We start from the raw sequence: 24,550 nt of genomic DNA on the forward strand, positions 1-24,550 counted from the left end.
GGAATTTGTCCTCAAAGTTTCAGAGCATTAAGCCGGCCTCAGACCCATTACGCTAACCTGTTAGCTTAGCTACCTAACCCGTAACCATCTGTGGAGGCAGTAGGAGGTAAAAAAAATCAGCTCTGTCATCATTTCAATATAAATAAACATTCTGAACTTACAAACCAGATAATGACATTGATTATTACCAAACTTCAATGTGTTTAATTGCCTCCCTTAGAAGGTGGTGCCTCTTTCTTAATAAGTGCAAATAATATGTTTTATTTTCATGAATAGTCACTTGTGCTACATGAGAAAAGATGAGATTTGATTCTTCTAGAGTCTCTACTGAAGTCATGCAAATCTCCCAGTATACATGACTCTGGTGTGAGTGGAACGTCAATATTGGTGTAAGTTGTCGTTTGCTTTGTAACGCCATCCTAAAGATCTTTAACTCTTTGCACTCCCACAGCAGAACATGCAGAGTTCCTTCAGTAGCACCACATTTAACACATTTACCATCATCTCTTACGCCCATTTTGCACCACTGTGAAGGAATGTAATAATATCTGTTTAGTATTTTAAGTTGCATTTGTTTGTTTTCAGTACAGCGAGTATTTTTCCATTCATCATTCCATGAATTATCAGCTTCAAGTCTTTCATCCAGTTCAGTGCACAGTTCTTAAATTGATCACCTATGCCTTCTTTTAATGTTGTGTGAAAGATTTCAACTCTATTCTGAACACGTCTTTCTGAGGCAGCTGTGTTTTTAAGATGTTCACTGTCATTCAAATCGGTTTTGTAAGAGTTCCTTTGAAGTGTGTTCATGAAACATCATCGACTCACCATATTTCCTGTAAATGGAGAGGGGAGGAGCAACCTGATCACGGGATACAGGCTCAACAGGGCTGGAACATGAAAGTGAAAGTGTTCAGTCCCTTCACGACGGAGCAGACTCCACCATTTTGAATCGATGGCGCAGGAGACAAAACTGAAGGCTGAGGCAGGGTGAGTGTTAATTAACATTTGTATCATTTGACTGTTAAAGTCTCTGAGTCACTTTTCCACCTGTGGACTGTAGAGGAAAGAGAACTTAGAGTAAACTCGAAAGTTTGTTTCATCTGTGGACACAAAGTTTTGATTGGCTGAATAAGTTACATTAAATCGTCAGTAACTCACGAAAACAAGCAGAGATATAAAGAACACTGAACAGGTGGAGCGCTGACTGGTTTTATTAAACTGTATACTGTGTGTGAACCTAATGAACCTAAAGAACCTCGACCCTCAGACACAAAGTAAGAGACTGTTGTGACTGTAAACTGACCTGACAGACGACGATGCATTGAGGATGAGTACTAGATGCTTTGCTAATACATTTATATTAATGATGCAGAAACTGTTCTACAAAAAAAACAGTTTTATATCCACAAACTTCTGATGATTTTCCTGCAGGAAAACACTTGAAATCTCCATTTCAGAATTTACACCTCCAGAAAATATAGGATTCATTACTGTTCAAAATCTGCTTCAAATGTTTCATTAATTTTTTATGTTTTTACTCAGAATATTGTGTTGGTTTGTGCAATATTAAACATATCTTTTTGATATTTATTTTTCTGGTTTGTTGTTTTGTCTTTAGTGTACGACTGTTGGTTACATGTAGTTTAAAGTTGTTTGCAGCTGTGTCTGTGTGCAGCTCTGTTACCCAGGGTGAACTTCCCTCTGGGACAGTTGACTTGTCTTATCTTTAACTCACTGCTTGTGTAAAACATGGTGACAAAATGTTATCAGGACACTAAATGGCTGCTGTCAGTTGCCATCTGGAGGAAAGATGTACTCTAACTATTGGACAGAGTAAACTGTTATCTACTGCTGAGGTGAAACAATTATTATAACTGTTGTTACTGTTATACAACAAAACATTTATATGATTCATTTCAGTTCATTTGTTCCTCTTAGTATCAGTGACAGCTGTCAGTCACCTTAAACAGCTGTCAATTAATCTAAGAACAATAATACAAACCTTTCAATCTCCTTTTTATCAACAGCAGCAGTAGAATTGAAGATTTTATCAAGGACTCATGTGATATAAATAAAAACATCTTGTGTGTTGCAGAGTTCAGCCCAACAGATAGAGAGCAGAGTCTGCAGTATCCAGCTGTCTGTCTCTGAAGAGTGACCAGTCCAATGATCATCCTCCGTTCTTCAGTAATGAACCTGGACCCTCAGACACAAAGTAAGAGACTGTTGTTGCTGTAAACTGACCTGACAGACGACGATGCATTGAGGATCAATACTAAATGTTTTGCTAATAGATTTATATTCATGGTGCAGAGTTATTACTGCAGAAACTGTTTCAAACTAAGGTGGATATATTCTGAGTTTGAGAATAATATAATCACATCATACAATAATAATTTAGTGATTATTATTGCTGAGTTTTCTGTGTTATGAAGTGTTACTTTCATTGCATGCTGGGATATATGTAAATAAAGTAAGAACAGGAGGAACAATCAGAAACGTGTTGCAGTTACAATGTGGTTAGAAAACGTAAAGAAAAGACGTGTTTAAATGTGTTTATTCAGGACGAGGAGCACAGCAGGCTCTGAGACTCAGTGAGTGTTGTTGTTCAACTAGAGAGAAAGACACAAACATCTCATATGAAACACTGCAGCACACTGACATCATTGTATTTGTGATAGTACTACAGAAGACATGAAGAGACTGAAAACAAAGGCACCTGTCTGGACTTGAACCTGTGACACCTCTGTGACATGCTGTGTGTCTGAGCCTGCTGCTCGACCTCAGTTTAATTTAGGCTTCTGACCTCAGTTCAAACATAACTGACTCCAGCTGAGCCGCCCACAGTGACTGTAAAACAGTGAAGCACATAATCAGCTGTCTTTAATGGAAGGCTTTTACTGTGAAGCAGCTGCAGGAAGTGTTGAGTTTGTATTAATAACAAACTACAGGCAGATCACACAATGTTTAATAAGACTGTCTGATAGGAAAGCAGTTAATTAATGACAAACACTTTTACTGCTCTCTGTGAGCTATCACAGCTTCTAGACAGTGTCGATCACATGGCGATATTTTTCTACCAAATTCAACAAATCATTTCAGTCATGAAGAAATGTGTTCACAGAGAGAAGAAGAGGAGTCATGTTTCTATGGAGGAGCAGTCGTCCTGCTGTGCTGTGTGTCAGGACGTCCTGAAGGATCCAGTCTCTACCAGCTGTGGACACTGGTTCTGCAGACAGTGCCTCACCTCACACTGGGACCAGTCTGGTTCATCAGGAGACTCCTCCTGTCCCCAGTGTGGAGAAAGATCCAGAACAACACCTGGACTGCAGACAGCCAGTGAGACCAGCACTTTCCAAAGTAAGACCGTCCATCAGTCTGCTGATGTCATCGTGTCTGAAAACACGGCTTGTTGTTTTAATACAGAGACATTTGTTGTGTCATTCAGCACCAACATTAAGATCTTTATAAATACCATTACAAATGAACTGATGTGTTCTGCTCCAGCATACATATCTGCTCTGTGTCACTCGTCCCGTGTTCTCCTTTGAGGAAAAATCTGAACCCAAAACAAATTTATATTTAACATGTTGTGATTTTATTGTAGCGCCCCCTGTCTTTGCTTAAAATATCAGCATGCTGCTTGTTCTCCATCAGGAAGAACTTTTAAACTGCTGCTGTTCACCATAGACTGTATATAAGCAGAGGGACGTAGCCCCTGTGATGTCACCGCTTTTGTTTGTGGACAACAGTTTTGAGGCCTTTAGTTTATTTTCCTTCAACATCTTGGTTTTTGGATACAGAAGTGACCGTATTTGGACGAGAGGGGGGAAGTGAAGAGGAGGGAGGGATTGGCAAACAGTAAATGATTAAAGTTATACAGTTATGCCAAAGCTAACTCATGACTTGGTTATTTAGATAACAAGCTAAGCTAATAAGCCAGGTGTTGTCTACACCAGTGGTTCCCAAACGGTGTGCCGCGGCACACTGGTGTGCCGTTAGGCAAGTCCGGGTGTGCCGTGGGATTTTGTGACAATCATACGTTATTATTGCAATATACAACTACACAAAAAAAATATATTTTTAATTTACTATATCAGTACTTTATATGCGCTCATTTCATAATACAGAGGCAAACTCTATACCTAAAAACAATTATTTAAAAAAAAATCCTCAGTGAACCCCATATTTCGCTGTTAACGCAGTTGCGCAAGTGGGAATTATAAGACTGTGACACATCAAAGGCTGAAGGACAACATTAAAAAAAGAGGGAAAATGAAGCGCTTTCTTGTGCGGCTGCATGGACATGTTCCCGCTGGCATCAGCTGCGCCACAGGCAGCGAGGGAGCGCGCTATATATGCCGAACACCTTCAGACCTTAAACGAGAGGTTTGAGCGCTATTTTCCATGTGTGGCTGACATCGAGGACTATGACTGGATCCGAGACCCATTCAACCAGGAATCCTAGACAGAAAAGCTCACTATGAAAGAGAGAGAGGAGTGCGCAGAGCTCCGTGTGGACCGCACACTGAAACTCAAATTTAGTGAGCTCCCACTGGATCAGTTTTGGTTGGCTTCTGCATCAGAGTACCCAAGCATCTCCCACCACGCAATTGAGCAACTTCTTCTTTTCCCCACTACCTACCTGTGTGAGTTGACGTTCTCTACGCTGGTTTACATGAAGAACAACAGGAGGTCACGGCTCTCTGTTGAACAGGACTTGCGAGTGGCCCTCTCCTCAGTGCCACCAAGGATTAAAAAAATCTGCGCGCCCCGACAGGCACATGTATCTCACTAATTTGTAAGTAGGCAAAAATATTTACAATAGCACATGTTTCAATGCTGATTGCTGAAATGTTACATTTATATTTTGTAGTTCAGAACCATGCAGCTTCCTTGCATTGACAGTTCTCTGTGCTGAATTTCTGCCGAGTTTCCTTTGCCTCATTTTTAATTTTGTGACCTGTCTGGTTTGAATGAGTGAGTTGCTGCTTTGATGAAGCCTAATTTGATAAAGTTTCAAATTCATTTTTGAAATATTTCGTTAATAAATATTTCATGAGTAATATAGTTGTCTTTGTCACATTTTATTTGACATTAGTAAATAATTATGCACATTTACAGATATTATACATGATATGAGTGATAACACGTGTTATAAGGGCTATTTGCACAATAGGTGTGCCTTGAGATTTTTACTTGTCCTTTGGTGTGCCTTGGGCACAAAAAGTTTGGGAACCACTGGTCTACACAGACCTCTTAGACAGTCTGTTGTTACAATGAACCGCTCAGCAACACATTTTATTTGTCTGATAATTGCATGAAAAATTCTCCAGAAGGCACCAACGTGGAGACATGGCAGAGAGGTTCAGTTCAGTGAGTAAAATGAGCTAAGCTGACGCCCAGCAGGCAGCAAACGGCATCCACCTGTCACTCAAAGAGTTCAGGCCCTTAATAATGCAAAATTATAAGTCTAAATATAATTAAAATGGCTGAGTCAAATAAAGATGACCCTCATTCAGGTGTCATAACGAAATGAGCTGTAGAGAACAAGACGTTTTTAGTCCCAGGCTGTAAACATGTTTATTTCTGCTGTAAAGTTGGGGATTTTAACATGGGGTCTGTGGGGATTGACTCACTTTTGGAGCCAGCCTCAAGTGGTCATTATGGGAACTTCAACTGTTTTTGGCACTTCTGTTTTGGTTTAATTTTTCAGCTCCTGAGGTTTCTGTCTGATATAAACATTTCCTGTTGCTGCTGCTTCACATGATAGTTTTCCATCAGCAAACCAGCGGGTAGGGTTGTCACGGTGACCGCAATACTGCAATACCACGGTTTTAAATATAGTAGCTTGCACTTAAAAAAATGTTCAATAAATCAACTGAAAATAAAATAAAATGTGTAAACTTAATAAATTTAGGCTAAATATTATCCAGTATTAGCAGTGAGGAACCGTTTTTTCCCCCCTTCACTCAAACGCCTCTCTGGTCACTGTCGCAGCACGGAGTAAACAGTAGGACCTGAATGCTGTCGGGCGGTGAAGAAAAAGTAACACTTAACCTTTGTCCGAGAAAGACGGTAAAAAGGCTGGTATGCGTAGCGGCGGGAGGAAGAATGTAAACGATCAGCACCAATACGTGCGCGTGGAACCACAGCACGCGAGCACGGCAGCTCAGAGTCTCTGACCGTCAGTTGATGAGGATGAAGGATAAAGAAACTTACACCACAGTGAGTGACAGGAGGGACGGGAAGGACTTTGCTGCTTGTGCTGCTTTAGATGGTAATTCAGTTTTAAAAACGATGATAATCAACGTCATTGTATTTAAATACTGGTGGATTTTTCTCCAGGGGGGGCAAAAACAAAATCAAGCAAACGTACTCAAAGCCATATAACCTTGCCACCTTTCTGTGGAATACAGTTTTTGGATACTCCCGAACAGATACATTCTTACTGTGTAAAAAAATAAGGATTATTTATGTCTGCTTAAAGAAACGAGTTCAGTCAACTATTATTCTTTTGTGAGTAACCCTTCGATTTGAGACGGATGGACTGTGGAATGTTAGGAAATATAAACACGTCAAAACAACAAACTACCTGTTCAATAGGCAGCCTAGTGGCTTAAACTGACATGTTAAAACATTCCAATACATTCATCTTCAAATCTATTTAGTGATGTCTGTGATTGCTATATACCATTTTGTTATGTGTGGCTGTTTGTTCTTCTTTCTATCTGCTGTATTCAAGTCTCTGATGGATCACCTGATAAAATAAAGATTGTGTTTATATAGAGAGATTTGACAAGGAGCACTGAAGCTGTTCTGGAGGCTTGTGGTGGCCTGACTCCATACTGAGACACTTCATGTTGCATTAGTAATTTTATATTATTTCATTGTACTCTATTTTATCTTTTCTATTTGCTGATCTCACTGTTATGTTATTGATCCCTTTGATACACAGTAACTGAGCATCTCCTTTATTTCACCGCATGTTTTACTTTGCATCTCTGTGCACATGACAAATGAAGAATCCTTGAAACTAGACTATTACATCATTTTGGGTCTACTGTTGCCCACTTTTCTGACAAGACAGCACTACTACGATTAAAAACAAACACCAATAACAACAATAAAAGACCAACACCACACAGCTGCTATCTCACTTCTGTAGGTAGCCTCTGAAGTTCACCTGGGCCCAGTGTGTAGTGTTTCTTGGCCAGCTGCTGCTGAGACACATCTTTCAGTGACAGTATTTTCTTTCGCCATTATACTGTACCTAGCTGACACTACACTGCCGTGACTGTCCTCATCTCCGTCTAATATACTGAGTGTCAACGAGTGCTACCTGCCACCTAGTGGTTGGTGGTTTCAGCAGCTGCTGCTAGATGGATAAATGCTGTCAGGGCGCTGGTGATGTGCGCCCTGTCTACTCCTATCTCTTGTATTGACGAGGAGCAAACTGCGCATGTGCAACTTATAACGAGAGTCAACGGACAAAGATTCTTGCGCCCCAGGCCGGAAACACGTGACCTATCAGTAACTTTAGACGGCGTAAACATTTTTAATCTACATTTTATTGCAGATTATACACTTTATTCACCAAACATGTAATACTTACCTTGCTAATAAAAATATGTATGAAATAAAAAAATACAGCATACCGCTCGGTTGAGCCGTCCTAAATCACCGCAGGGTAAATTCCTTCACCGCGACAGCCCTACCAGCGGGAGGATTTTATTTTGCAGCAGCTATAGGAAATGTAGTGTATTTGTTACAGAGATTGTCAGTGCTTTGTTAGTGGTTCCAATCATTCAAAGAAGGTCTACACAACAAGATGTGAACATCGTCTGCATGATTTTATCAGTGCATCAGTTTTAAATATTGCAGTGATGAAGAAACAGCCACAGTGAGCTGTTTAGATGAAGCGCTGCAGACGAGCTGCTGAGGATCAACCTGTTCTCTCTGCTGTCAATCAAACACGTTCACTGACACACAGTCAGAGGCTGATTTGGACTCAACTTTAACACTTTATATTTTCTTATATTGATCTTTTTTAGTAACAAGATAATCACCAGATTGTCAAATGTTCTTGTTTCGTCTCATTTTGTTCTCTGTTTTGTGAAAGGTGGTCAGCAGGAGGTTTTCGATCAACATAAGATCAGTCTGAGGAGGAGATGTGAACGTGTGACTGAAGGAACTGATGAACCAGGAAGTGGAACCCTCCTCAAAAGAATCTACACTGAGCTCTACATCACTGAGGGACACAGTGAAGAGGTTAACACCCAACATGAGGTTAGACAGCTTGAGACAGCTTCCAAGAAGAAGACCCTCCATGACACTCCAATCAAGTGCCACGAAATCTTTAAATCCTTACCTGACCAACAGAGAGACATCAGAGTGGTCCTGACGAACGGCGTCGCTGGTGTTGGAAAAACCTTCTCAGTGCAGAAGTTCACTCTGGACTGGGCAGAGGGCTCGGAAAACCAAGATGTCAGTCTGCTGATTCTGCTTTCCTTCAGGGAGCTGAACTTGATCAAAGACGAGCAGTACAGTCTTCTCAAGCTGCTCCATGTTTTCCATCCAGCATTACAGAAGGTCACAGCAGAGACGCTCGCTGTCTGTAAACTGTTGTTCATCTTTGACGGCCTGGATGAAAGCAGGCTTTCACTGGACTTCACCAACAATCAGGTTGTGTCTGACGTCTCACAGGAGTCATCAGTCAACGTCCTGTTGATGAATCTCATCGAGGGGAATCTGCTTCCCAAGGCTCTCGTCTGGATAACTTCCCGACCTGCAGCAGCCAATCAGATCCCTCCTACGTGTGTTGACAGGTTAACAGAAGTACAAGGCTTCACTGACTCCCAGAAGGAGGAGTACTTCAGGAGGAGATTCAGCGATGAAGAGCTGTCCAGCAGAATCATCTCACACATGAAGACATCCAGGAGCCTCCACATCATGTGTCTAATCCCAGTCTTCTGCTGGATCACTGCGACAGTTCTGGAGCACATGTTGACCACAGGCCAGAGAGGAGAGCTGCCCAAGACCCTGACTGACATGTACTCACACTTCCTGCTGGTTCAGACCAAGAGGAAGAAGCAGAAGTATGATGAGGGACATCAGGTGAGTCCTCAGGAGCTGATGGAGGCTGACAGGGAAGTTCTTCTGAAGCTGGGGAGGCTGGCGTTTGAACATCTGGAGACAGGAAACATCATGTTCTACCAAGAAGACCTGGAGCGCTGTGGTCTGGATGTCACAGAGGCCTCGGTGTACTCAGGAGTTTGTACTGAGATCTTTAAAAGAGAGTGTGTGATCTTCCAGAAAACAGTCTACTGCTTTGTTCATCTGAGCGTTCAAGAGTTTCTGGCTGCAGTCTACATGTTCCACTGTTACACACACAGCAACACACAAGTACTGAAGGCTTTCCTAAAAGAGAACAAACGCATCTATGATAGACAGTTCTCATCCCTGGATGTCGTTCTGAGGAGCGCCATGATGAAATCCCTTCAAAGTAAGAGTGGTCACCTGGACCTGTTTGTTCGCTTCCTTCATGGCCTCTCTCTGAAGTCCAACCAGAGACTCTTAGGAGGCCTGCTGGGCCGGACAGACAACAGTCCAGAAATCCTCCAGAGAGTCATCAACAACCTGAAGAAGATGAACAGTGATAAGATCTCTCCTGACAGAAGCATCAACATCTTCCACTGTCTGACTGAGATGAACGACCACTCAGTACATCAGGAGATCCAAGAGTTCCTGAAGTCAGAGAACAGATCAGAGAAAGAACTCTCTGTGTTCCACTGCTCTGCTCTGGCCTACATGCTGCAGATGTCAGAGGAGGTTCTGGATGAGTTGGACCTGCAGAAGTACAACACATCACGGCAGGGAAGACAGAGACTGATTCCAGCTGTGAGGAACTGCAGAAAGGCTCGGTAAGTCCAGATGTGATTAACATTTTAAATCAGGGTTAATAAGTCGTTTAGTTCTTCAGATATCAACACTATAGAATTATCATTACTCTTAAAATACTGTTCCACTTGTTTATTCATAAATCTATTGTCTTTTGTATTCTGTCACTGACGTTCTTGAGCTGTTTCAGAAGTTTTCAATGCAAAAATGTTGTTTTTCAGTCAGTTTTGTTTCTAGCTGTTAAGTTCATGAAAGAAAAGCTGTTCTATTTATTTCTAATATGTGTTACATTTGACTGTTTTACTATACAGCATTGGTTCATGAAGGCAACATGCAAACCTGTTTAAACACATGAAGGATTTAAGAGTTTGTTGTTGAGGTTTTATCACAGCAGCATTTAATCACAACATAGAACAGTATTTAACAGTTATCAGTAAAGTTATTACTACATGAGTAGATTCTACAAGGTGTGCTATATAATCACTGACTATAACCACTATTGTTAAAAGTTTCAAATAAGTTCTGTTTCATTTTCTAAAGCAGATTTCTGAAGACAGAGAGAATTTCTTTCATGCAGTTATTTCTGTCATGTTTCTGTTACTGGTTTTGGATCCATTTCAAAGTGAGGACAGAGGATGTTCAGGGACCAAACACACTCCACTTTATTTTTTCTGTTTCTACAGTGCACTTTATTTTGTTTTGTGATGCTCTGTATATATCCAGTATTTCTGTTTTCAAAGCACTTTGTAAACTTGTATCTACAACGTGCTGTAGATAAAGGAGAAGTATTATTAGTGTTATTCAGATTGAGTGTCTCATGTTTGCTGCAGCCACTGTGGCCACAGGTGAAAACTATGGGATCATGTTGAGCGCTGTAACATAGTGATTTGGTAGCACAAGCAGAGAATCGTCATCAAATCTTCAAACTGATTCAGAAATGTTCGTTCCACAACAATATCTATGAACAGTTTGCTAACATGAACTAACATTAGCTTCTGTGAACTGCTGCTCATACGACACAGACTGTCACAGTAACACCCCTGAGTGTGTTGAACCGAGCAGTGGTGCATTTAGTTGCTTATGAATTCCACATTTGAAAGAGGGAGGTTGTGTTACATGGCTGTGTTTTGAAGTGTTTCCTGATATTCTGTTGCTCACAGAAAGAAGCTGACAGGTGTTTCTCTCTCTTGTTGCTGTAGAGAAGAGTAGTAGCAGGAAATGCACAGCTTCCACCAATATTTAAGGTCTGATGAATATCTCAGAACATTATGGTGAGATTCAGACTTTTTAAGAGATCGTATACACACCAATGTTATTGATCTTAATACTGATACAGTGACAACATCTTTCTGATGACGTCATGGTAACGATAATGAAACCTTACCGGTTTGTTAACTATGTTTGTTTGCTGAATAAGTTCTTCAGATGCTCACAACAGAATGTAGACGACAAAACTTCATGCACTCAGCTGTCATACACATCAAAATGTTTGATTATAATATGATTTAAATATGTACACGTCTAATACTGTTAAAAGGTTCCTTTTGTTTCGATCCCACTTGACAGCAGTCATTGAATTTTCCCACTCATGCACGTGAACCTGAAAGCAGCAGGTAGCCAGCAAAGACAGATCGTCTTTCTCGACTGTAATTGTTAACTAAGTTGTAAAAAAGGTTTCTAATCAAGACGTCCTCATGCTAACTCTTTGGAGACAGACATTTTCTCCTCCTTTATCTGCACATTAAAGCAAATCAAAGATTCAAAGTGTGCAGGTACGAGAGGGAGTGAGGAGAATTATTGTTTCATGTCAAACACAGAAAGATAAGATGAGCTGAACCCTGAGGTGAACAGCAAACTTAGATTGTTATTTAGTCTGATGTGTCAAACTGTCATGAAGTAAACACAAAGTGTCTCTTTCATTGTAACATATCATGTAATTTATGTGTCATAACAGACTTTCTAACTGTTGGCTGTCAGAGACTCACTGTGAAGTTGTGGCCTCAGCTCTGAAGTCCAACCCCTCCCATCTGAGAGAGTTGGACCTGAGAGGAAACAAACTGCTGGATTCAGGAGTGAAGCTGCTGTCTGCTGGACTGGAGAGTCCAAACTGTAGACTGGAGACTCTGAGGTCAGTTTACTGACTGTAGCATGTAGTTTTTCTTATGTGTTCAATTCAACTCCTTGACTGAGGTTGAAAGTTTTGGGTGGTTAATCTTCAGGATTGACCTGATCACAGATCTGAAGAAGTGATTTTAAAATGTTCTGTCTTTCCAAATGACTGAACAACAAGTGAAGAAAAGAAAAGAGATATTCACTGTTTGAAAGTTTCCACACGACTCACATTGGTGTCGATCAGACAGTGAAGATGATGTCAGCACTGACGAGGCTGTAATGTGTGTGAGGGATGTGAACGATGTCGTAGATCTGATGATAGCAGATGAAAACCGGCTGCAGAGAGTTTGAGCTTCTGTGTAAACAGACAGAGAGACAGGGTCGATAAAGAAAAGGGAGTCATGAATGCAGAGCTCAGTAAAGGTGAAGGAAGGAACTGTGATGATCTTCATGGTATCAGAAGCTGACGCCCCACACAGCTGCTGTGGTGTGGTGTGCATCAAAGCAGAGCTAAGAGTAATAAACAGCAGCCTAACAGCGGCCAAAACAACACGACAGAGCAGGATTCAAAGTCTGTGTGAAGATTTAAAAAAGGACTCTGATGTAATTACTCCAAAAATATCAGTCATAGTGTTTGTGATTCACAACATGAACAGACTGTAAATATATGCAGATTTTATTGTTCAAAGTTCAGTCAAACTTTAGAAGCTTAATAAAGATTAAATTACACATCAAAGTCATTTGAACATGTCAAAAGGTGCAGCATCCTTCAAAAGAACAAGTGTTACACCTGGTTAAAGCCACATGAAGTGATGATTCTGAATGACAGCGTTAAGTTTGAGTTATCTGAGCTTCTATATTATTTCCTGTTATTCTTTCTAACAGATCAAAGTGTTGCTTTGTTTTCATGTCAGCATTGAGGAACTATTTGAAGAAACAGACCTTTAGATTTCAGCCAAAACAAATCAATAGTCTGCACCAGAAACATGTTTGTCTTAATGGAGAGGTTCATATTTCTTCAGGTCAATCTAAAGACAACACTCACATTCCCATATGCACATATATTTATAGAGTTATTTTCTGTCTGTCATCATTCCCTCTGTCCATACTGTCTGTGAAGAAATCCTCTTCTAACCTGACTCCAATGTTACGAGATGGAGGACAAACATTCACACTCTTTCACTTCACAAAAATGACTTTTACAGTTTAGCTGAAACTAATAAGAGGCTTCAGCAGACTGAGCTACACATATCAAGTGTTTGGTGTTTGACTGTCTCCTTGTTGAGCTGCAGTGGAGGAATAGTGACTCAAAGAGTGAATTTGGTTGTAAATAGTTTGAACCTTTGGTGGACACAGACTTGATTTGGCTGACTCAGACTGCTGAAGCTTCATATTAGTTTCACATGAACTTATGGAGTTTATCCTGCTGTGTAGTTTTGTTAGGAAGGGACCACTTCACACTCACTGGGGACAGTAGGAATCATTGCTGCCACTAATGAGTCTTTAATGTGCAGAAAGCATGTGGCTGTTATTTTAAGACTTCAACAAATGTGGACGTCTCCTTTTATTACATAGACCTACTAAGCCCCCAAATACAGTAAGAAGAAGGTCATTTAATAAATGAATGAATGAACAGTGTTTAGTCCAACATGTCTGATGTGTTCATGATTCTCTAATTACAGACGTGACTGAGATCAGCAGCATGTTATTAACCTGTGCTGACATGAAAAGGTGTTTGAATGTTCTGTTGACATTTGGATGATGACTGCAGAAGGCTGACGTCATGATGATCCACAGAACACAATGGAAAAGTCACTCCACTCATTTGAAGGAAAATCTGTAATTTTGTCTTCATTCTTTATTCAGGTTGTGGAGCTGCAGTTTGTCAGAGATGAGCTGTGCTTCTCTGGCCTCAGCTCTGAAGTCCAACCCCTCCCATCTGAGAGAGCTGGAGCTGAGTGACAACGAGCTGCAGGATTCAGGAGTGAAGCTGCTGTGTGGTTTTCTGGAGAGTCCACACTGTAGACTGGAGACTCTGAGGTCAGAAACCATGTTTTACTTCTGTGCTGAGATTAATATGATGTGAAAGTTGTGTTGACACTAAACTGCAGACATGAGGCTGATATTATACTGATCCACACTGAGTATCTTAATGCTGAAGTCTATTTTCTTCTTCACTGCTTTAGTCCATTGACTGTAGCAGAGCAATGTTGAGTTCCACATTTAAAACCTTCATAGAACAAGAAAAATCCTACACTGTATAATTCACTGTGAACCTCTGAAACACCTGATTTCATCTTTTATTCCACATCATGTTTTTAAATAAATCAGTAATAGAAACATTTATTAATTATTTCAGTTTGTACGAGCAGAAAATAACAAATATATTCAGTATTTTCTTTTTCCAACATTTCGATTAAAATATTTGTTTCTTGTAACGACTGAAAAGTTTAAAGTGAAGATGCTTTGAGTTTATGGCTCCACTATTTCTAAAAGAAATACTGTCCATGTCTTTGTTCACATTCACCAAAATTCATTCGGACATATTTGGCATCTTGGAAACTTTAGTATTTAGAGTCGACTCTTCAGTTATTTTCTGCTGGTTTTTCTTGTATTTCTTGTTTGTTGTGTTTGGCTGCACAACATGAGTTTGTATAGATGGAGCCACTGGTGCTTCTTGTGTTACGCTCCTGAAAAATGAGGAGAAATAATCACACAGTGATCGGGTGATGTTTCTCAGAGACGTCTGAAGTTCAATGAGGAAAGTGCTGTGATTTCTCCTGGTGAGGGATTAAAAGACCACTTTCAGCGTTACAGAAGACCTCTATTGCAGTTTAAACTCAACAACAAAGAATGAATCAAATGTTTCTAAATATCACATAATTAGCATTACAACCATTTTAATAGTGTTTTAAATATGTGTTTTATTTGAATCAGTCGTCATAAATGTTTGATCTTTTTAACCTAATCACAGATTTTAACATCATCACAGACCAAGAAGCACTAAACTGTAACTTGTATCAGACTATGAGTGTGTTATATTTGAACTTGTCACACTTGCAGAGTTTAAGAGGTGAAGTCGCTGCGTCTTTATTGAAGTAGCAGCATGTTGTCATTAATATTAATGAGAGCTCTTTTTCACTTTGTGTATTTCACACATTTTAACCTGCATCCTGTTGTGTTCAGGTGTTTGGAGTTTCCACTTTCTGAACTTTGACCTTCTTAGCCTTCTTCAGCTCTGAACACATTATTAAACATTAAAGGATTTCATGCAGGAACATTGTATTCTAACGTCACATCATTTATTCTTTATTCAGGTTGATTGACTGCAGTTTGTCAGAGATGAGCTGTGCTTCTCTGGCCTCAGCTCTGAAGTCCAACCCCTCCCATCTGAGAGAGCTGGAGCTGAGCTACAACAAGCTGCAGGATTCAGGAGTGAAGCTGCTGTGTGGTTTTCTGGAGAGTCCACACTGTAGACTGGAGACTCTGAGGTCAGAAACCATGTTTTACTTCTGTGCTGAGATTAATATGATGTGAAAGTTGTGTTGACACTAAACTGCAGACATGAGGCTGATATTATACTGATCCACACTGAGTATCTTAATGCTGAAGTCTGTTTTCTTCTTCACTGCTTTAGTCCATTGACTGTAGCAGAGCAATGTTGAGTTACACATTTAAAACCTTCATAGAACAAGAAAAATCCTACACTGTATAATTCACTGTGAACCTCTGAAACACCTGATTTCATCTTTTATTCCACATCATGTTTTTAAATAAATCAGTAATAGAAACATTTATTAATTATTTCAGTTTGTACGAGCAGAAAATAACAAATATATTCAGTATTTTCTTTTTCCAACATTTTCCTCCAAAGTCACATCATTTATTCTTTATTCAGATTGAGTCACTGCAGTTTGTCAGAGATGAGCTGTGCTTCTCTGGCCTCAGCTCTGAAGTCCAACCCCTCCCATCTGAGAGAGCTGCAGCTGAGCTACAACAAGCTGCAGGATTCAGGAGTGAAGCTGCTCTCTGATCTTGTGGAGAGTCCACACTGTAGACTGGAGACTCTGAGGTCAGTCCATGTTGGCTTCAGCAGTATTGTACTAAACACAGTTATTATCACAGCAAAGATCCAGTATTGTCTGCTAAACCTCCAACCCTCCCAGTGGCTGCTGTCCTCAGTGAAGCTGTGAGAGGAGAACAGTGACAGGCTTCAGGATTGGACAGAAACACAGAGAGAGAACAGACAGCCAATCAGATCAGCACGAAGCTTGTTGTGATCACGTGTTTGATTTGATGTGAAGACAACTGTTGTTGTTGTGTTCATGTGTACAGGACATTAAGCTGGATTACAGCTGACAGCATCACAAGATGTTTAGAGACAGTGGTCCTCGTTCATCAAACTGTCGTACCATCAAATCTGATCTCAAAGTGTTCGTTCTCTCATTTCAGCACTAAACAATTCATCAGTTCATCTTTGTCACAGCTCTGAGATCAGTCTGCCTGAAGCCTGCAAATCACTGTCTGTTATTACACAGAACCATGGTTACGTTTAGTAACCACGGTCTTTGTACAGAACAAAACCTCTGCTGAAGTCCAGAAATCACAGCTGATGTTTCTGCTCTTCAGTCTTTGCATGAACATGAAGGACTTTTAACATCATATATAGTTTATATATCTGTCCATGTGACAGCAGCTTGTCCAAATGTTTCTGTGACAGACACCATTTTTACACTTCATGTGATATTTCACACTTGAAGCAGTTATACTGAAGTAGTTATACCATGTTCTGGGTGAATACTTGATTCTGATTGGCTGCTGGGTGTTGATTACTTCCTGACAATGGACACCTTTTAAGTAGTTGTGGATACGTATACGCTGGCTACGTAGTATCAGCCTGTTTCTACAATGACTGACCATGGCAACAGGTACAAAGTCAAAGCCTCTGTTTACAGTTGATGCACCTTGTTAACGAGCTAACATCGACCTACAGCAATGAGGGACTGCAACAGCTCTTTGACCTTATTGGGAGGATATGAGAACTTTGCTGACTGGGATGCAGCTGAAGAAAGAGAGAGTGGAAAGAAAAGAGAAACCTTTATTTACAGCACTGAGTGTAGTCCTTCAGTACCTCTGAGCACCACAGGATGGCGCCTGTAAAACACGAGCTGCAGGAAGTACACAGCCCCTCTGAACTTACTGATCCTGTGGATCACATCAGCCATCATCTGACATCCTGCTCACTATTCAACTCTCTACTTCATTCTGCGGCCGACAGTAAACATGGCCGATCATTTGTTCGTACAAATCCTGATGTTGATTTCAGGACAATGACACGGCTGGTTAGCTACATAGTCTTCTTATTATGTCTCATTATATTTAACTTATATCAGACACAATGTTATTGACTTTTAATGTAGCAAGTATATTGTTAGCTTTCTCGCTAATAGCTGAGCAGACATGAAATATCTCCTGTTGCAGAGTGGTGTCCAAGACCTGTTTTATTTACTGGAGGAGTGAATAATGTTTCCATGTTATTAGAAGTAGGGATGGGCATTTGAAGGCATGTCAATATTTGAATATTATATTAAAAAAAATCGGATATCCGGTTAACCTCACTACAAAAACAAAGTGTAGCGCACAGCGCTGTTTAAAGTGCGCATCAGTTAGACTGGCCTACATCGGCGACTTCACAACACAAGAGTCTCTGTTTGTTACTCACACAGGGACGCACAGTAGCGCTCTTCCTCATCAGGAACAAGCAGTGTATTTGCTGACAGTGAATAACATTGTTTATGGGACAGAGCGCTCATTGTGCCGCACGCTGTCTCTAATACACGCAGAAACAGACGCACACTCACACACACGGAACTAAGAGGTAAAATTATTATAATCCTCAAGCATAACTCCCTGTGGCGCTGATATTAATACACTGTCCAGGAGAATACAGGAGAATACAGCCGTGTGATCCTGTCCGATCCTGACGGATTTAAATAATGAATTAGTTACGCTGCTGTGCCAGGCATGTTTTTACTTTATTTCTACTTTTTACACATTTTAAATGACATTGGTATACATGTTTAATGAACAATATGTGATTAATATAGCTAATGTATAATATTTAATGAACTTTAGGCACACAAAAAAATCCATAAGCTACAGCTATAGTCGAATACCCACGTCATTTAGAATAATGGAATACTTGAATATCCGTGCCCATCCCTAATCAGAACATTATGGAATGGTAATGATTGTTCCAGGTATCAGTCAAACCCTCAGGTGTTAGCGGCTCTGGCCTCCATGAGTCCACAGATTCCTGATAATGGACACCTCGTCGGGCATTATCCCTGACAGAAAAAATGTCACAGAGAAACTGATTTGAATCCATGTTTACAGTAAGCAGTGAATATGTCTCTGTTTCTGCAGTCATGATGCGTTCAGGGTCTCTCAGCAGTTCAGTTCCACTGTGTACTTAAGTCCTGTTCAGACTTGTGGTATGAACAGACTGAAGTCTCTGCTGGTCTTTAAACTGGATGTGCTGCCTCGCTGACTGACAGCTGATGAGGGCCTCTCTGTCAACACTGATATATGACTTCTGTTGTCTGTCTTCTTCTCTCATCAGGTGGAAGTATTGATCTCTGTCAGAGTGTGAGCGATCAGGAGGATGGTCGTGTATCAGAGGATCAGCTGTGTCCTGGTGATCCAGAGAGGGTGAAGCAGCAGCATCAGCTTGTGTGTGTGGAGGCTCTGACTGGGCCATGTTACTGGGAGGTAGAGTGGAGAGGAGAGCTTCATCCAGCAGTGACTGACAGAGGAATTGTTGGAAAAAAATGTGCCTGGATGATGCATTTGTCATGAGTGATACTAACCGTCTTAATGATCACTTAAAGTTGTTGCTATGGGACTTTTCAGTCCCACAGGAGGGAATGTTTGAAAGAAATGTGAAACTTTATAATCAAATATTTTAGAGTTGAAGTTATATATCCAAAAGTTTTATAATCAAATGTTTTAACTGAAACTTTATAATCAAATGTCTTAAAGGTAAAGTTTTTTATGGTCAAAATGTAGTTAACGTTTCTATTGTCCAATGCCTTCAAGTTTTACAGTCACATGTTTTATAGTTCAGGTTTCATAGTCAAATGTTTTAAAGTAAGTTCTTATAATCCAATGCTCTAAAGCTCTAAAGTAGAATCCTAACAAGCTGAGGGCAGAGAGCCAGAGTTGAGGGAGGGGGGCTCCAACAGGTGGTGGCACAAGTCTGCCACTTGCGACACACTAACTAATTAGGCAGAGACCTGACAATGGGGAAAAAACGTGCCGGAGCCCAGCGAGGGAGGAGTTTAGAGTATATAAGACCGAGCAGCTAATGTGTGGGCAGTCTTATCCGGATGGACTCGGGTTTATTTGTTTGTATTTATACGGGAATAAACTCTTTTTGCATCAGATTCTGCCAGTCTCTAGTGTTTGCTTGTCCGAGTTTCTTCAAGACTTTGACTATATTTTTAAGAGTTTTTATAACCTATTGGAGATTGACATTAAGTGGCAGACAAGAGGGTTCGGGGAACGTTTTTGCCACAACAGAATCACACCCAGTGGAGATGACTCTCGGTGCTGTGGTCTAAACTGCTCTGAGATCAGCTCCACTGTCAGACACAAAGTCCATCATCATCCCCGTGTGTTCCTCTGGGTGTGACAGAGTATCATCACAGTATGTGGACTGCTCTGCTGCTGCTCTGTCCTTCTACACAGTCTCTGCAGACACACTGAGACTCCTCCACTCCTGCTGTTCCACACTCAACCACCTCCTCCACCCTCCACCTGGACCTGGACTTTACTTTGTCTTTATTTCTGAACCCAAAGTGACCACTTGGGATCATATTACCCCGATAAGATACGTCAGTTTGTTTAATAAGTCACCCATTTAAAATATATTAAGGCTTACAGTTATACATATTTAGGGTTGGGTTGCTCTGAGTCACAGGTGGGTGCTGCCAGCGGTCCAGTCACTGCTCACGGTGATGTCTACCTTGGGGAGGACTGCAGACAGCCGTGTGCTCCTCCCACCTGCTCCTTTTCATCTGCCATCTGATGAGCATCACTGGGAGGGGGCCAGGACTGTGCAGACCCCAGACCAATCAGCAGGAGTCTCTAGTGCTGTGACGAGAGGGACTGAGTCCATCAGAAGACACGACCAGGGCTACCTCTGTCCTCTCCAGCCTGCCAGACGCAAAGGCTACATGCAGGGGGGGGTCAACAGCCCCGCCAGACGCAAAGGGTACCCGGGGTAAAACCCCGCCAGACGCAAAGTCCGGCCCTCAGGATGAAAGAAACGTCGATCCAGTCTCTGTGCCAAAATGTGGAGAGGGTACAGAGAGCCCCCCGGTGCAAGGTGCTACCTGTGGGGTCTTCAGCCCTGCCAGACACGAGGGCTGTCCCTGGAATCACTGGTCCCGCCAGATGCAGAGGCCAGTTGTCGTGGAAGAAAGGGTCGCTGCAGCATCCTGCCAGATGTTTTGGAGAGAAACCTGTGGTGTGGAAGAGAGGAAGAGAGACAACGTTGTGGAGTCAGTCAGAGTCGCTGTCTTCCGACCACCTCGGCCTCCGAGCGGCAGCCTCCTCCTCCTCCTCCTCTCCGTCTTCCCTGCTCCTCTTCCTGGAGGAGCCAGAAGTAGAGGGAGACAGTAGCTTATAAACACCAAATGTGATGCTCTCCACACAGAGTGTTTTCCTGAACACAAAGAAACTCTCTCTAAACACTATCAGACAACATCCCTGCATCCACACAGTGATGGAATAATCAGAAACATTAGTTTCCGGCTGGGAGAGTTCACATGAACACAGATTTGACATCATATTACAGGAAACATGACGGACCAAAGTAGATCGTGCCTTTATGGACAAGAACTTTGTATTCATTCTGGTATTACAAATACATTTGTATCTCATTTGTGAAGTATAATGTGGTGTAAGGCTGTAACTGATAGTTGCTGTCCACTGAGAGTGACCTAGATTAAATCTAAGCATTAAAATACAACACATTTTATTAGTAACATCTGTGATGTATTCTTAAGTAGTGTTCTTAAAAAAAATGTTGCAGAACTGTAGTGGAGTCAGGAAAGCACAATATGGCCTCATAAATGTAGTGGAGAATTAAGTGGGTATAAAGAAGCATCAAATGGAAATACACAAGCAAAGTACAAGTATCTCTTAATTATAGTTTATTAAAGTCCTTAGTAATTGTACATTTCACCACTGTTAAATTGTCAAACACATTTCAGTATGAAAACACCAACATGTCAAGAACAACATGGTGATGAACACACAGCTCTGGCTGTAGGTTCAATAACAGACACACACTTTATCTGTTTCACTCAGACTCACAACAACATTCAGCTGTTACTGCGTTTTGACTCATATCTGTAAATTATAGTTATTTATGCTCTTATCTTTCTACACTCAACTCATCTATCCACATATAGAAACAGGCGCTGGTTTGTTTACACCTGCACGTTCTGATGTTCTGACTGTTAGCTCCATCGTCTCCATGGTGACCAAGAAACACTGATCTTAGCATTATAAAAAATGTTTTTCCAAAACCATGATCGAGAAATGTTCCGTTTCTATCAAAAAGGAAACATGACGGACCAAAGTAGATCATGCCCACCGTGCAGCCCATCTCATATTAATTTTACACCAGTTTTACTAAATAATGTCCATCTGTACTGAACAGTATTAATTCAGCATTAAATTTGTACTGGAAAAATGATTTAAATTAATTTCAATGTGTGGCCGAAAATGGGGGGAGGAGAGTCGAGAATTGCCAGGCAACGCCACCTGGGGAATTGCAGCCCGGGAAATACAATAACCACTCACACCACCACCACCACCACAATTACAAGACCGAAGGCGCTCTTGGCCCCAGGGCGCGAAATGTTCTACAAAGAAGCTCTCAGGGATCGTGGACACCATGGACCCGCTGTCCAACAAGCATGGGACAGTGACCCCACCCATTAAAACATCAATATGTGGACAGGGCGCCATCATTCGATCGATAAGATCTGGTTGTGAGCCGGTCAAGCTGTTCCTGTTGACGCTTCAAGAGTCCCTTCGCCTCACTCAACTCTGAGTCATGGGGCGAGACAAGAGGGGCGGGGCGAGAACTACCCTGTACTCCGTACTGTAGGCCGTAGGCCGAAGGAAGGGAGTGGCTACGTTCCCTAGCAGCCCTTGGGGACCCCTCCCTCTCCCATCTAATGGCCTCTCCACGTACATCAAGCAGAGAAGAAGTAGGGCAGCGGAGAACCAACTGCTTCAATTCCCTGCGAAGGGCACCATCAAGCACGTGCTCCACGAACTGATCGCGAAGGAGAAGTTCTGCGTTAGGCAGGTCATCAGGTGCTGACTGCTTGACACGCTCCATGAGGGCCATCAGAGCCAAGGAAAACTCAAGTAATGTCTCCCCTTCCTCCTGCTGCTTCCTGGGAAAGAAAGTTTGCTGTAGGGTTACATATGACCGAACGCAGCCATAAAGCTCAGTCAAGATAGCCAAAACCTTGGCTGGATCCTCTCTTTCCACACGGGGGCGATACTTGATCTCCTCTCTGGCCTCCCCTTCCAGATGGTCAACGAGGAAGAAGGCCTGATGGCGAACTGACAGGTGGCGGGCACGCATACATGCCTGTAGCTCCTCTTTCCACTCAACTATACCTATACCTGTCCTACCATTAAACATGGGACATCTACGGTCTCTAGGTATAACAATCAGCCGTTCAGTGACCGTGGCGCTGGCCCCTGCAGCTGGAGGATTATCACCTGAAGTGACAGGAGCGGGGTCAGCTCTGCTGGAACTGGCCTGGGAAGCATCCCTCGCCCGAGACAGCTGCTCATTATCTGCTTTAAGCTGTGCCACTAGCTCTCTGAGCTGCTGCAGCTCCTCCTCCATAGCAAACCGCAGAGGCCACACTCACAACCCTCGAAATGGAGACCTGACGTTACCAACTGGCCAAAAAAATGCTGCCGCTCCATCTCCACCGCTACCTCCACACACCACCACAAACTCTAACACAACACAACAATAACCAAAGAAAGGGAAAAGGAATAGTACCAACAAAAAATTAAAAAAAAGGAAGTCACGTCTCACGTCTAACAGTGCATCCTGCCGGCAACGCCAATCGTGGCCGAAAATGGGGGGATGAGAGTCGAGAATTGCCAGGCAACTATTCTGGCTAAAAACTAAAACTATTCAAATGAGAAGGAATATTATCTATTTTAATTAAAAATATTAATAATTGTTAAAAATGTAGACAATTATTTGCAAATTGTAAAATAAAGAGAGAAATGCTTTCCCCGTTGAGCTCGAGTAACAGATTGTTTTCCTACATTGTTTTGACGTCTAAAAGTATCATTTGAGATTTGAGCCAAAACAACTTAGAAAAACTGTAAAACAGTCGCTTGACGTTCTTAAAGGCCTCCTCACTTAAGTACATTTGTTCATTTGTCCATACAGCATCATGTTTGTCCTCGTGAATACTGTCAAAAAAGGCATCTTACAGTTTTCTGTTTTTCAAGCACACATAACATGTCTGCCTCTGTTGATTTAAAATGCACAAGTGTTTGAGCTCTTATGTTAAAACTAATTAAACCCAAATATAGGAGCAAAAAAGTCTCATACCGTTGGGAGGATACTGTTTGCAATGTGTGATGTATCCACCAGCTGGCAGTACAATCTTTTACTCAATTTGTTCTACATGGCAGTTAAGCATTTAGAAGCGAAACGCACCTTCTGTCTCAACAGATTAATAAGGAGCCATTGGTTACAGCATAATACACATATCCCATGTGCATGATGATAGAGAATGACAGACTATTACTGTATTAAAAAGACAGACAAATGGAAGAGGGTATCGGTGTGAATGTTCAGCTTTACGGCAGTAAGTGAATTTGTTTCATTTCTATGCTGCAAAACAATAAAATCCTGATTTGAGGAAAGAAACAACTCTCTCATAAAGCTATAAATAGAAGATGCGACTGTTGGAGTGTTTCTGTTTCTTGATGAGGGTTATTGTCTTCCAGTCAACACACCTTGTTAGGCTGTTTTTTGCTGCAGCCCTGACTGGCCAATATATTGTATAATTCCACTATCTGTACAGCAGTTAAGACTAAAAATATTGTTAGTTTAATTCTCTGAGTTCATAAAATCCAGTTATACTATGCAAGGACCTGCTGCACAATGAACACATTTTTAAAGTTAGAATAATATTGATTTATTGTCAAGGCAAACATTCCCTTCTATTAATCTTCTATTATAGTTACAATGGAAGAGTGTAAGACATAATAGATTTACCTGTTGCGCATAGATTTAGAGAAACTAGGGATGCACAATATTATCGGCATGTTATCTGCAGATTATGGCTTGAAAATGACATATCAGCATCGGCAGATATGTCATTTTTCTGCAGATATGTTCCGCTGATAAAACAACACTTTAATTATGCCTAAATGCTCGACGATTCCCCAAATTTTAACAGACAACCAGCTC

General features: G+C 41.4%; 2 protein-coding genes across 4 annotated transcripts in view; one reads left to right on the top strand and one right to left on the bottom strand.

Moving 5' to 3' along the window:
- LOC138590915 (NACHT, LRR and PYD domains-containing protein 12-like) overlaps positions 1-24,550 on the bottom strand; it is a 215,251-nt gene that overhangs the window by 122,743 nt on the left and 67,958 nt on the right. The window lies entirely within an intron of this gene.
- LOC138590921 (NLR family CARD domain-containing protein 3-like) lies at positions 921-15,627 on the top strand. Of its 3 annotated transcripts, XM_069661360.1 has the most exons (7): positions 921-987; positions 2,096-2,215; positions 3,125-3,360; positions 8,123-9,923; positions 11,855-12,028; positions 13,879-14,052; positions 15,330-15,627. In XM_069661360.1, the coding sequence occupies exons 3-7, from the start codon at positions 3,150-3,152 to the stop codon at positions 15,547-15,549; spliced, it is 2,580 nt and encodes an 859-aa protein (XP_069517461.1). In that variant the 5' UTR covers positions 921-987; positions 2,096-2,215; positions 3,125-3,149; the 3' UTR covers positions 15,550-15,627. The 3 variants fall into 3 exon arrangements, with proteins under 3 accessions (XP_069517461.1, XP_069517462.1, XP_069517460.1); XM_069661361.1 differs by lacking the exon at positions 3,125-3,360; XM_069661359.1 differs by lacking the exons at positions 921-987; positions 2,096-2,215 and having other exon boundaries at positions 2,837-3,360.

This window comes from Semicossyphus pulcher, unplaced genomic scaffold (assembly GCF_022749685.1).
Source record: "Semicossyphus pulcher isolate SPU_LCO1_2020_fin unplaced genomic scaffold, fSemPul1.0.p SCAF_14, whole genome shotgun sequence".
In the NCBI taxonomy this organism is placed as follows: domain Eukaryota; kingdom Metazoa; phylum Chordata; class Actinopteri; order Labriformes; family Labridae; genus Semicossyphus; species Semicossyphus pulcher.